General features: G+C 45.8%; 2 protein-coding genes across 2 annotated transcripts in view; one reads left to right on the top strand and one right to left on the bottom strand.

Annotated features, from left to right (window-relative positions):
• The window catches only part of IK (IK cytokine), a 375,513-nt gene that overhangs the window by 71,248 nt on the left and 289,727 nt on the right, over positions 1 to 14,538 (top strand). The gene's annotated exons all lie outside the window — the stretch shown is intronic.
• The window catches only part of LOC125443438 (histidine--tRNA ligase, cytoplasmic-like), a 45,231-nt gene continuing 32,897 nt past the window's right edge, over positions 2,205 to 14,538 (bottom strand). Inside the window, exons 11-13 of the mRNA XM_048515559.1 lie at positions 12,779 to 12,895; positions 10,089 to 10,235; positions 2,205 to 2,599 (exon numbers count right to left, since the gene is read on the bottom strand). Of these exons, the coding sequence (XP_048371516.1) occupies positions 2,540 to 2,599; positions 10,089 to 10,235; positions 12,779 to 12,895 (324 nt within the window). The 3' untranslated portion in view covers positions 2,205 to 2,539. The remainder of the gene's footprint in view (positions 2,600 to 10,088; positions 10,236 to 12,778; positions 12,896 to 14,538) is intronic.

Genomic DNA, 14,538 nt, shown 5'->3' with positions numbered 1-14,538 from the left:
TAACAGGCTCAAAGTTACCCGGTGAGTTTCCTTGGCAGAATGTGAGTATGAATCTCTAACCGCTTCACCCCAGTAGCATTTGTGCGGTGCTTGCTGCTGAATAGTTTTAAGTGCTGGGCCAGGGTAAGTCACGTCATCAGTTAGTCAACTTTTCCTGACAGCAACTAAGGCTGGAAATGGCCACTGAGGGCATTTGTTTCTTAAAGCTACAGGCACTGCTTCTATTATTTACGGAGAATATTATTTATTTCTATTATTTACTCCTCATTTTTATTTTTGGATTTCACATTTTTTTTCTTGGGCCCTTTCTTATGTTTGTGGAAAGATCTGCCTTGTGCTACATCTTTAATCTCCCAATTTAACTATCCACAGATTTGCCCATGTTGAGAATTAGATACATTGATGATATAGCCAGTGGTGGGATCCAAAAATTTTCATAACAGGTTCCGATGGTGGTGGGATTCAAACAGTGGCGCCGCCGCACACACGCACGCCCCTCCAGTCCCTATTGGGCAGGGAGGTTGCTTTAGTAACCCCTTCTCAGCACTCAGAAAAAATTAGTAACCACTTCTAGAGAAGTGGTGAGAACTGGTTGGATCCCACCTCTGGATATACACTATGTGATTCAAGAAAGGCACATCATCAGAATGAGAGCACCCATTTCCACAGCAATTTTTGCTTGATTCAGGGTTTACAAATTCTGCATATGGCCAATTGCTTAGGCGCTCTTTGGCTAGGCTTGCCCGTATAGAGTAGGCAGAGGCCTGTTTCCCCAAATATAAGACATCCCCTGAAAATAAGACGTAGTAGAGGTTTTGCTGAAGTGAGAAATATAAGGCATCCCCCGAAAGTAAGACATAGCAAAGTTTTTGTTTGGAAGCATGCCCGACGAACAGAACACAGAAAACATAAGACATTCCCTGAAAATAAGACATAGTGCATCTTTGGGAGCAAAAATTAGTATAAGACACTGTCTTATTTTTGGGGAAACACGGGAGAATGGAGCCTGGTGCAAAATCTGAGTTTTGCCCCCCACCCCGCCCCAATGGGTGGCCTGGGGAGGGCAGAAGCTTGCCTGCACAGACCCCGGGAAGGTGGAACAGAGGCATATTTAGGGAAAATGGAGCCTGGGGCACAATCTGAGTCCCCCTCCCCGCTCCATTTTCCCTAGATACAGTGGAGGGGGGAGAGAAACCAAGCCAATCTCGTGGAGGAGCGCCCAGGTCTACCGCTGGGCAGGCAGCAAAGGGCCCAGGTCTACTGCTGGGCAACCCGGAAGGGGTGAGTCGGCATGCTGGCAGGGGCTGTGGCTCCGGAGAGTCAGTGCACTCCCTTGACCTGTGGCGCCTACCTTAAAGGAAGAATCTGGGGTCCCTAGTTTAAATACCATTGAAAGTGATGCTGTTTGGGGATGGATTCCCCCCCCTCAAAACAACATCACTTTCAATGTTGTTTAAACTGGGGACCCCAGATTCTCCCTTTAAGGTGGATTTAAAAGGAGAATCTGGGGTCCCCAGTTTAAACAACATTGAAAGTGATGCTGTTTTGGGGTGGATTATCCTCCACCCTGAAACAGCATCACTTTCAATGTTTTAACTGGGGACCTCAGATATTCCCTTTAAATCCATGCCAAAGGGGGTGGAATTAAAATGAGAATCTGGGGAAATTGGGGGGGTGCCTGCTGTCAGGGGTGCAATTGTTAAGCTAGCAACACCAAAATTTCAGAGAATCTTTAGGAGACTCTCCTGATGATACCACCACCCCCGTTTGGTGAAGTTTGGTTCAGGGGGTCCATAGTTATAGACCCTCAAAGGTGTAGCCCCATCTCCTATTAGCTCCCATTGAAAACAATGGGAGATGGGGGCACCCCCTTTGGGAGTCCATAACTTTGGACCCCCTGAACCAAACCTCACCAAACTTGGTATCATCTGGAGAGTCTCCCCAAAAATCCCTGAAATGTAGATGCTGCTAGCTAGCCTAAAAGCTGTGCCCCCTGCTGCCCCAAAACTGAAAAAACACTAAAAAATACAAAAAACCACAGCCTGCATTTTTTGCAAGGGGGGGGCAGGCAACGCGCACCCGCTAGCCCTTGGTAGCTACTCCTCTGAGAGTGGGAAAAACTTCTATCACAACTCAAGAAACACAACAGATAATTCTGCTGCAAAACTGTAAGGAAAATGGGAACATGAACACAGCAGAAAGAATGAAGGTGCAATACTTTTTATTAAACTGCCAGTTAACATTTTCAAATGATTATGTGTGATGCCAGAAGAAGAGAGCATGGATGAATGACCCCACCCTGTCCATCCAACGTATGCAGTCACCCAAATCATCACAGACTAGATAATGCCCGCCAAAAAGCATCAACCTTCTGCTGCAGAAATGACCTTTTAAAAAATAAATAATAAAGCTTTGGAGGATGATCCTTCCCCACGGACTACCAAATGTTGCAAAATTGGCCTGGGCTTTTGAGGAAGGATTCAGCAGTTCTCCAAAGGGAATCTAGGAACCCTTTCCGGCATAGATGGCAGGAAGTTCTCTAGGATAGACATGTCCGCCTCTTGATTTCCTCCACAAGATTTCCTCTGCAGATATCCACCTGCAAAGAGAAATGGGATTAAGCTGCAGTGTGTGGCCTTTTGTCTTGCCCGATTCACCTGTGGCTCCTTTGCATGTTTCCCCAAACATGTTCTCCTGCACTCCAGACATTTCTCCTCTTTTCATCAAAACAATCCTGCGCTATGAAGCAGCGTTTCTCCTGAGGCAGATTAGAAGAGCTGATTTTTATATCCTGCTTTTCTCGACTGAAAGGCGTTTCAAAGTGGCATACAATCCCCTCCCCTCTCACAAAATGCACCTTATGAGACATGTGGGACTGAGACAGTTCTGAGGGACTAACCTAAGGTCACCCCAGCAGGCTTCATGTGTAGGAGTGGGGAAATCTCATCTGGTTCTCCAAATTAGCGTCTGCTGATGTGCAGGAGCAAGGAGGGAATCAAACTCAGTTCTCCAGATTAGACTCCGCTGCTTTTAACCACTGCATCATGCTGGGCCATAGCATCGAAGCCAGTGGTGGGATCCAAAAATTTTAATAACAGGTTCCGATGGTGGTGGGATTCAAACAGTGGCGCCGCCGCACACACGCACCTCCAGTCCCTATTGGGCAGGAAGGTTGCTTTAGTAACCCCTTCTGGGCACTCAGAAAAAATTAGTAACCACTTCTAGAGAAGTGGTGAGAACTGGTTGGATCCCACCTCTGATTGAAGCAGACCTCTTCAGATTTTTTATGGTAATTATTGGTGAACACCTTGAAGAGTCAGTTAAAAAAAACAGGTACTAGGCACAGAAAATCTCATCAAATGAGATTTTTTCCCCTCCTAATGCCTTATTAGTGTAGTGAAAAGAACTTGTCTGGAAAGTGGGCCCTCCCCAACAACAGCTTATTCTGAACTGAGGACGGAAATGTTCTTTATAAAGTCACAGATTCTGTCATCTCTGGAACTGGGACAATTGGGAGTAGCACTGTTAAGAGGAGTTCTCTTAACTCTTCTTTACTCAGTTTCTTCTTGAAATTCGCCAATCCATTCTTTTAAAAAAACTGTTTAGGAATTTGGAGTAAGTTGAAATCAATTCCATTGTGATCAAAAGAGAAACTCAAAAGCCTCGGGGCTGGAAGGATTTTCCTTCTGCAGATGCTCTGAAGCAGACGATCTGTCCCCAAACACGCCTGCTATGGCTGCATCTTTCATTTGTGTGCTTTTCCTCAAGGCCAGAGGCTAAAGATCACTCTACAAGGCCACCCATGTTTATAACTGAACTAGTGTTTCTGCAGAGATCTTCTTTGACTATGGTACTGGAGGGCACCTTGGCCAGAACAGCAGCATTCCCCTGATTCATGAATAAACTTGCCGTCTTTGGAAGGATTTGAGAAAAGTCCAGTGGCTCCTTAAAGACTTAAGAGTCAATTTTTTTTGTGCATTTATTCATCTTTCACTAGTCAGAGCTCATCCCCTCAGATGCTACAACAAAGAAATCATTTTCCGCATTTGGGTGCGGAAAATGGGGGGGGGGATGGGAAAAGGTGAGGCAAAAAGGGCCTTGGTGCATCATAAATCTTTCAGGTGCTGGCTCTCTGCGCAAGGGAGTGGAACAGAGTGGAAGAGGTCACGGGCTCCAGGCTCCTTCACAAGATAAACACAAGGAAGATAAAAAGCTAATTAAGAAACAAGGGCTTTGAGGCATTAAAAAATTAAGTGACATCAGTGAAGGGTAGGGAGATTACAACTGACCTCCAGACTAAATTGTTTATTATTTATTTGCTTAAAACATTTATCCCCGCTTCTGGAGAAAATGGATGCTTTGGGAGGTGGTTAGCCTGGCGTTTTACCTTTCTGAGGTTCATCCTTTCTCTAAACCCCGCTCTCTCAGGCTCCACCCTCAATATCCAGGTACTTCTGAACCCAGAACTGGCAACCCTAATTTAGGATCATAGTATGATACAACATGTTAGCAACAGCCTATGAAAAACCCACTTCTAAAAGTGGGTTCTGTTGAGCTATTAGAAATTATAGTAAGGAAACCCAAGTCACTGTTTAAGCCAGGGTGAGAGATCGTACCAGCATTTTTGTATATAGCCTATGGAGGGTTTGTGTGTGTGAGGAGGGAATATTTTTAAGGTTTGTCTGAGAAATGAATGCATATTTTAAACATTTGTGTGCAACATCCAGACTCCAAAGAGCAAATTTAGATGCTGTTTTCCATACCAAGCAAGAACTACTTTGTAGCATCACTGAAAGTACTTTTGGGTGCATGGAACTAGCTGTGCAGTTCTTAGGATCCTTGTCATATTTTCCATGAACAACTAAGAAAACCTGTCTCATCCCTGAAATCATGCCAGAGTCCGCAGCTTACAGATGCGCTGCTTTCGGTTTTCCATCCTTCTGGTTTAGTGGTGAAAGACTAAGATCTGAGAGATCTGGGTTCGAATGCCCCACTCTGTAGGGAAAGCCTGTTGGGTGACCTTGGCTAGTCATTCTCTTTGGTCTAACCTACCTCACAAGGCTGTTGTCGTGAAGATAAAACAGAGGAAAGGAAAAATGGGGTAAATTGTTTAGGGTTCCCATTGGGGTGAAAGGTGAAGTATAAATGGAGGAAAAGAAACAATACATAAAACAGCTGCTGCTGCTGAGCAAAATGAGGACACTGAGCGGCTTCAAGAACAGCAAGACTTGGAAAGGCTGGCGATTGTTGTCTCCAACCTATCTGTGAAAGGGATGTAAAAAGAACTCTAATTGTGTTAAGTGTCGAAGCTAAGGATTTGTTTATCTTGCCAGAGGCGATTCTCCTATGTTGAATCAGGCACTTCACACCTTGTTGGGAGACTCTACTAATCTCAATCTCATTGTCTCCTGCATTTGCATGGGGCCAAACAGCACCAAGGATCCTAATAGGATAGAGCAGTGATGGCGAACCTATGGCACAGGTGCCAGAGGTGGCACTCAGAGGCCTCTCTGTGGGCATGCACACACAGAGTTCATCATGTGGGGGGTGGGTGGAAAATCACCCCCCCACACACACACATCTAGGCTGAGCACAATGTGCGCGCACCACGGTGAGCAGGGAGGACTTGGCTGGCGGGCCTGGTGCCTGTGATCCTGGTGGCTGCTTCCTGAGGGTCGGTGGTGCAGAGTAGGCAGAGATACTACAGAGGCACACAGCGGTGCATGCAGGATTTGCTGGAGGCTAGAGCAGGCTGGCCCCTGCTCGAGCGGGTGGGGTGGAGGAAGAGGGAGCCGACCAGTTTTTTGCAAACTAAAACCTCAGCATTCAGGTTAAATTGCCAGGTTAGCACTTTGTGATAAATAAGTGAGGTTTGGGTTGCAATTTGGGCACTCTGTCTTAAAAAGGTTCGCCATCACTGGGATAGAGTCAAGTGGGTAGCTGTGTTGGTCTGAAGCAACAACAAAAAAGGTGGAGTCCAGATTTAAGACCAACAGGCTCAATATTACTTCCAGGTCAGGACGTGAAGAAAGCTGCGTGTCTCTCCTCAGTAGAGAGAAACCTAACTGATGACAAAAGGTATGTACTGGTATTTCCTTGAGAACAATCATTGTGTTTCTGTCTAAGAGTAATTTCTCCACCGAGTGTCTTCTGAGAACTTCATCTCTTGTATTGCTAAAAGAATGGACAATGTTAAGAAGGGATAAAACTGTTTAAAATAGCAGGCCATAATATCACTAAAGGATGGCATGATTATCTTTGGCCTGAAGAAAACAGAAGCTTCACATATTTTAGGAACCATTATGCTTGGTACTTAATGCCTGCAGCATTATCTAAGACAGGGGTGTCAAACTCACGGCCCTCCAGATGTTCATGAACTACAATTCCCATCAGTCCCTCCCAACATGATCATTGGCTATACTGGCAAGGGCTGATGGGAATTGCAGTTCATGAACATCTGGAGGGCCGTGAGTTTGATACCTGTGATCTAAGATATATAAACATTGTTCTCCACAAGCTGGAAATGTGGAATTAAGGAACCTTTTTTCATCTATCAATGTAAGAAAGACAATGTAAGAAAGCACAAAAGTATTGGAAATCTAGTCATGAAATAATTTTTAAAATACTGTCAATAAAATTTGTAATGGCACGAGGCCTATCTGTTAGGCATATGTAAGGAAGAAATAGCAAAATGTAATAATGCTCTGGTTGTGGTGGGTTTTCCGGGCTGTGTGGCCGTGGTCTGGTAGATCTTGTTCCTACCTTGTTATACAGCCTGCATCTGTAGCTGGCATCTTCAGAGGTGTATCACAGAGAAAAGCCTGTTTGACACCTTCGGCAATACATTAATAATGTTCTGTTTCTTTACTTGGCTACAACAGCCAGAACGGTGCTGGCAAAGAACTGGAGATTGAAAAAGATGCCTCAGGTGGAAGAATGCATCGAGAAAGCCAGCTACGCGGTCGCTGAATTCATTAGGACAAATTGATGACTTTAGTGCAACCTGGACTCTGTTCAGGAACTATATGCCAAGAAACTGAAACTTAACGCCTCGAGCAGTAGGAATGCTAGATTAGAAATAAATATGACTATCTAGAATAGGAGAAAAATGTTTGTGTGTGTACATACATATGTACACAAACATATAAAACAATAATCTGATTTACCGAAGTGTGAAAGATTCGGATTAATAGTTATAATTGTATAATGCAACAACAACTGTGGGTCTTGTCGAAGGCTTTCTAATGGTTGAATCGTATTTGGAGTGTTGTAGCTTGAAGTTAGTGGTTTGCATTTAGTAGCATTTTTCTCCTGATAGTTTTATCTGGCCTAGGCTGGCATCTTCAGAGGATCATGATCCTCTGAAGATGCCAGCCACAGATGCAGGCGAAACGTCAGGAGAGAATGCTGCTAGAACACGGCCACACAGCCCGGAAACCACACAGCACCCAACTGTGGGTCTATTTATCAAGTTTACACTTCCTCATCTGAGGGAGAAGTCAATGAATAAGTCATCTGTTCTCTGCTGCATCATATCTTTTAAATCCTCTGTTTCTCTATTTTTTATTTAGTATATATGCATTTTTGTATTATTACTGCGTTCTTATTCAGTGTATGACTATGGTTGTTTTTTGTATATTGAAATGAAATAAAGATATATATATATTTTAAAAGACCAACAAAGTGTATCTGAAGAAGAAGAAGAAGAGAAGAACAGTTGGATTTATATCCCCCCTTTCTCTCCTATAGGAGACTCAAAGGGGCTGACAATCTCCTTGCCCTTCCCCCCTCACAACAAGCACCCTGTGAGGTAGGTGGGGCTGAGAGAGCTCCGAGAAGCTGTGACTAGCCCAAGGTCACCCAGCTGGCGTGTGTGGGAGTGTACAGGCTAATCTGAATTCCCCAGATAAGCCTCCACAGCTCAGGCGGCAGAGCTGGGAATCAAACCCGGTTCCTCCAGATTAGATACACGAGCTCTTAACCTACGCCACGCCACAAACATTCATACCAAGAATAAAACTCTGTTGATCTTAAAAGTGCTACTGGACCCAATTTTTTTTCAGCAACCACAGCTGAAGCCTAAAATAGGTTCTAAAATTTAACTATTAAGTTTGCGCCTGTGCTTTCATTCCATCTACACAGCTCCCTCCAGGTTGGGCATACTAAAGAAATTTATGCTTAGAGATATAAGCGTTCCAGAATTTTCTGAGTAAAAAAAATATTTTTTTCTGTTTGATTTTCCCTTGGGGGGGATATACATTTTGAGGAAAATTGAAATGTATGTAATATTAACTTTCCTAATCAAAACCTAAACTTCTTGCGGATTTTACAGTAAAATGCATCATCTACAACAGGGATCTGCAACCTGCGGCTCTCCAGATGTTCATGGACTACAGTTCCCATCAGCCCCGCCAGCATGGCCAACTATATTTTAGCACAAGGATAGTGTCTGGCATGTATATGGAATTTAAAAAAAACTTTGATTTCTATTAAAAATTGTATGTAGGCCCTAACATTTGAGAAGGAATTGCAAACTGCAGCATGCCATCCTGCCACAACATATGGAAATAAATGCGGAATGTGGAAAATTTTACAGCCCTGGCCCCTGCCTGGTGGAACACTCTTCCTCCAGCTGTCCGGGCCCTGCGGGATCTTGGTGAGTTCCGCAGGGCCTGTAAGACGGAGCTGTTCTGCCGGGCTTTTGGAGTGTCCAGTTGCTGACAGGTGCCTCCTGCTTCCTCCTCCTTCTCTTCTTTATTTTTTGGGTCCCCTACCATCTATGGGACCCGTTTTCTTCCCCCCTTTTGGGAGGTTTTTAATGAGGCTTATTGCGGACATTGTTTTACTGATCACTGCTTTTTAAACTTTTTAAATGTATTTAAGGGTTATTGTACATGCGATTTATGTTGTTCACTGCCCAGAGCCCTTTGGGGGTAGGGCGGTATAAAAAACCCAATAATACATACATACATACATACATACATACATACATACATACATACATACATACATACATACATACATACATAAAATACATCCTTCACTAAGCAAAAGGAAGCATATTACTTGGACAGAAAAGTTGTCAAAGATTCTCTCATCCTTCTCAAAGGTCTGTCAGCATATTTGGATATTAAGTTATACCTCAGAACGCTGGAAAAAACTGAACTCTGTAATAATGTATTATCATGAAACACATTATAGCATGTTGTTACCTAAGTTATTTACATTAAAACAAAAAAAATCCTCGAAAATCTTGCATAAAAATTTCATTTTACACATTAAAACTTTGTCATTTCATTCATTCCAAAAGTATAAAAAACACACGCTTTCTTTTTCTCTGTCTTGTGTGTATGTTCCCCCAATTTTTCTAGTGGAAAACCTGAAAAAGTCCTCAGACTTTTTTTTAAAAGTCCTGACTTTTTCCATGGTGTACATTTTTAGTGAGAAAAGCCATCTCTTTAAAAAAAAGGGTTTTACTCATTCTAAAACAGAAAATAAGTTTTTGGTCCCACGAATTTCTCGTTTTTCCCCATTATAAAAACTGAATAACCCTTAGCAGGGGCGTAACGAGGCAGCCCTGGGCAAACTGTAGCCCTGGGCAAAACCTGAGTTGGATGCCCCCCCCCCCCTCCATGGGCGGCCACTCCACCACGACCAAAAGATTTTTTGCACCAGGACATTGGTGCCTGCAGGGGGTGCATTTTAGACATATCAGCACCAAAATTTCAGCATATCATCAGGAGACTGTCCTTATGGTACTCCCCAAGTTTGGTGAGGTTTGGTTCAAGGAGTCCAAAGTTATGGACTCCCAAAGGGGGTGCCCCATCCCCCATTGTTTCGAATGGGAGCTAATAGGAGATGGGGGCTACAGTTTTGGGGGTCCATAACTTTGCCCCCCCTGAACCAAACTGCACCAAACTTGGGGGGTGCCATCATCTCCAGATGGTACCCTGAAATTTTGGTGCCAATACATCCAAAAATGCACCCCCTGCAGGAACAACCTAGAAATTTGCCCAAGAAATGGCTGGGTAGTGATCACTCAATTCGCAACCTGCCCCTCCCCACTTAAGATGAAAGGACAGGTGCACCTCCTCTCTTGTAGCGACATCTCGCAGTTTGACCACCCCATCCTTCAGTTCTTGTTCCCCGAGGATGGCCACGAGGGGGATGCCCGCTTCCTCGCAGTACTGCAGTTGGTTCAACAGCTTGGGGTTCTTCTTATAAAGCATCTCTGCCTAGAGAAGGCACAAAGCAAAGATCGCATTTGAGACCAGGCACCCACCGGATCTGACAGCTGTGGCTTCCAAAGAGCATTCTGGCGGCTCTCACCCTTCAAGGGCTTTTTGGCAGCTTCCTGGTCAGGGAAACTGGCAATGGTGGAGACGTCTCCCAGAAACGATGGCTTGTGCACTCTTTCCTTCTGCAGTATGCAGTCATGGGAGAAGTTTAGGGTTAAGAGGAAGGCCCAACAGGCCTGGCTAAATGCCCTGCATGAATCATTCACACAACCCAGAATGTACCCCAGAATTGACGCAGCACTCTGGTAGGCAAGCTGGTGCAGAATCCTTGTTGAAGGGAGAAAGCCTGAACACTAACAGTGCAATCTTAAGGAGTTACTCCAGTCTAAGCCTATTCATTTCAATGTAGACAGGAATAACTCTGCATAGAATTGCGCTGTAAGTATCCTAGGAATAGTGACTGTCTAGTTCTTGAGGATAAAATCCTAATGGTCTTGAATGGCACACACAAAAAAGTCACTGAGCATCACACTCCTCCCTAACCCCTACTCAAGTACTAAGTTGACTCAAGGACTAAGTTCATCCCATACTGGCCCCTTTAGTGGTCACTCATCCTCTGGCTCTTGGCTTGGAAACCTGCATGGCTGACAGGGAATAAACCTTCCCTTTGGAAGCTGAAATCAAGCACCATTCTTTCACCATAGCCAACCGTGCCTCCTGTCTTTCCTCCTTAGGTCCTTTCAAAGAGTAGAGGAGGCCTGGAGCATCTTTAGTGTATTGTTGGAGGCTTTCACGGTTGGACTCAACTGGCTGTTGTGGGTTTTCTGGGCTGTAAAAGATTCAAGATACTTCAAGGAGGAGAAACTTGGAAGTCCATGGGGCCTGAGCATTCCACTGACTGGTGGGAAGGAAGGAAATGTGCCAACTTCTCCCAGACTGATTGTTATGGGGTTTCCAGGCTGTGTGGCCGCGGTCTGGGAGATCTTGTTCCTAACGTTTTGCCTGCATCTGTGGCTGGTGTCTTCAGAGGTGTATCACAGAGAGAAGTGTGCACACCTCTCTGTGACACACCTCTGAAGATGCCAGCCACAGATGCAGGTGAAACGTTAGAAACAAGATCTACCAGACCACGGCTACACAGCCCGGAAAGCCCACCACAATCAGGGAGCACCTCTTCGCCAACAGCCATCTCTGTCAAAGCAGTATGTGTGGTCTGAGACTCCCACCATTCCGAGGAAGTTTCCCGCACTTTGCAATCTGCCCTGCCCATGTGGATCCTTCTGCTGTGCTTTTTTTATAATTCCAGAGGGCCTGAGGGCATTTGTTGAGACCTTTTTTCCTGACACTTGCTGGCGGTCTGGTAGGAAAAGGGCCAGATCAGAGGGTGCCCAAACAGGCCACAGTTCCCCGGTGGTCCTTATTTCAGAAAACGGCAATTCTCTTTAAAGTCTTGAATTGGGAATTCATCAGTTCCAAAAATCACTGGATTGGCACTAAAAACTTTCAGGGACTTTTTAGCTTTTAACAGATAACCTGACATCTTGGGACGCAGCACAAGGCTTCTCAATGAGCACAGAGAGGACCTGCAAAACAGAAACAGCGACCGATATCTAATGAGGAGGGGAGCAGACAAGATCAGCTATCCTTGCTATTAAGCAAAAGTATTTGCTCGGGAAGGGAATCCCAGAACTTCCAGATTGTAGCAAATGCAGAAACCTTGGCTCATTTCTCAAAGACGGAAGATGCTGACTCAGATTCGTGCCTGCGTGGCACAGACCATTGCTGGGAAAGAAAGGCTGGAAGCAACACAAGTACTGGTACCAAAATGTCTTGGATCAGTAACTGTAAACAGATGGAATGGGTAATAGGAGATAGTGACTTAGGATTACTTGATCAGACAAAAGGGTCCTCCCAGAGGTGGGATTCAGCCAGTTTGCACTGGTTCTACCAAACTGGTAGTTAACCAGCTGGATCCCTCCAAGGCACCACCCAAGGGTGGCTGCAGATCAGGCCACCGGCCCACAGGTGCGTGACCCAATTGGCGGCTACCCTGAGGTGGTACCATGGCACGCAGCCTTTCAGGGAGGGCCAGGAGGCCTGCTGGAACTCCATTAGAGCAGGCCACCCTGGCAGGTCACAGCCTGCCAGGGTGACCTGCCCTGCTGGCGCTCCAGCAGGTCTCCTATCCTCCCCCAAAGACCACGCCGCAGCCGGTCCCCCAAAGCCACCACCTTCCCTCACCTCCCCCCACCCAACATCAGAAAGGGATGGCTGCGGGTGCAGCAGCCAGGTAAGTGGGCGGCGGCGGGGGGAACTGGTGGTTCATCTGGTTCAGGGGTCTGCAACCTGCAGCTCTCCAGATGTTCATGGGATTTGTATCCCATCAGCCCCTGCCAGCACAGCCAATTGCAGACCCCTGATCTGGTTGGATCCCACCACTGCATCCTCCCCTTCTCCCAAGTGCCAAGGCAGAGGGTCACCCAGTCTCCGGCTCAAAGTATGGGCCTGACTTTTTTCCGATACATGTATCGCAGTCGCACCTTGATCCCGGAATCCCACAGCTCTGAAACGAGCTTCAGCCTCTCTTCGAGGAGCTTCTTCTGAGCAGACGCCACCAGCACCTGCGTCTCTGTTGTCCGAATCTTCTCCTCAGAAGCCTGAAGGAGCAAAAGGGTTTTGAGAAAGGCAAAGTGTAAGGCATCTTCCTAACACAAGAGAACCCCAACACCTTGTGTGTCCAATAGCAAAGTGAGAGTGAAAGGGGTGAAAGGCTCTTCCAAAACTGCTGGAATCAAATTGGGCAAGTCTTTCAGTGCTATCGGAGACAGCAGGTGCTGCCGTGAACTGGTCACAAATGTCTGCAGACGAACGTTGACTTCTTCAGGCTTGCATTCCTAGAGGTGTGAATAGAGGAGAAATGCAACAAGTTCTTTCCACTAGGTAGGTTGTTGCCGGAACGTCTATGGATAGATACATATTGGGTATTCGCATGACCTGAAGTGGCTGGCATTAACGTTCTGGTTGGAAGATCTGTCCGTCTACAGATAGTGGTAAAGCAATGATGCACAGTTCAGTTTAGAGAAAAAGAAGAGTTTGGATTTAAATCCCCTCTTTCTCTCCTGCGAGGAGACACAAAGAGGCTTACAATCTCCTTTCCCTCCCTCCCTCCCCCCCCCACAACAAACACCCTGTGAGGTGGGTGGGGCTGAGAGAGCTCTGAAGAACTGTGACTAGCCCAAGGTCACCCGGCTGGCATGTGTGGGAGTGCACAAGCTAATCTGGTTCCCCTGATAAGCTTCCACAGCTCAAGTGGCAGAGCGGGGAATCAAACCCGGTTCTCCAGATTAGAGTGCACCTGCTCTTAGCCACTGCACCACGCTGGCTCTCAGGACACTTGGCCATTACAGTTTACAAAATTAACATGCAAGCAAAATGTAATTAGGACAAAAAAAAAACCCCCACCTTGCAAAGCCAACCCACCAGCTTTTAATGGAGCAACATGCACTTCAGAATAATTGCGCTGGCAAAAGACTTTGCTCTCTTCCATAAGGAAGTGGCTGGAATGTGAACTGCTGTCAGCAAATTGTTGCTGCAAATGAGATGTTTTGTTCTTTCTGATAAGGGCCAACATCTTATTCCAGTCATACAGCCAGCCCTTCCCCTTTAAGATCCTAGTTAAATGGGCACTTCAGCAACTGTCCCAGATTTCTATAGGGTGTGATGCGTAAAGGATCTTTTGCCCTGAGAAGAAAGTAGCTCTCCCCTAGGAATAACTTTTACCTTACACAGTGGGCTGTTCTCTTTCAAAATGGGTCAGGGATTACAATGCAGCCCTCAAGATGTTGCCTTGGTGAAGGCCAACTCTGCCTGAAGGGAGGCACTGGGATGAACCAAAATGGGCATCCTGTCACCCATTAAGTTAATGGGACCTTGCAGACTAGTTACTAAGGCACGCTTTCCCAGTAACGTTTCACTGTGGATCTGTGGCATCACCCTTGCAATAGGACCCTGGTGGTGAACCTATGGCACTCCAGATGTTCATGAACTACAATTCCCATCAGCCCCTGCCAGCATGGTGGCATGGCGGCAGGGGCTGATGGGAATTGTAGTCCATGAACAACTGGAGTGCCATAGGTTCGCCACCACTGCAATAGGATGCACTTGCTTCCTGCAGCTGCATTATTTACAGATGTCAATTTCCTAGATAATGTTAAACAGACAGCACAAGAAACTTGCGTGGCTCGATGCCAGAGGGCAGGTGTGTTATTCTGGTGCTGCAAAGGTATGCACTCAAAACCAC

The sequence above is a fragment of the Sphaerodactylus townsendi genome, linkage group LG14, assembly GCF_021028975.2.
Source record: "Sphaerodactylus townsendi isolate TG3544 linkage group LG14, MPM_Stown_v2.3, whole genome shotgun sequence".
NCBI classification, from domain to species: Eukaryota; Metazoa; Chordata; class Lepidosauria; order Squamata; family Sphaerodactylidae; genus Sphaerodactylus; species Sphaerodactylus townsendi.
The sequence above is the reverse complement of the archived record's forward strand: the minus strand, read 5'-3'. Positions and strand labels throughout refer to the sequence as shown.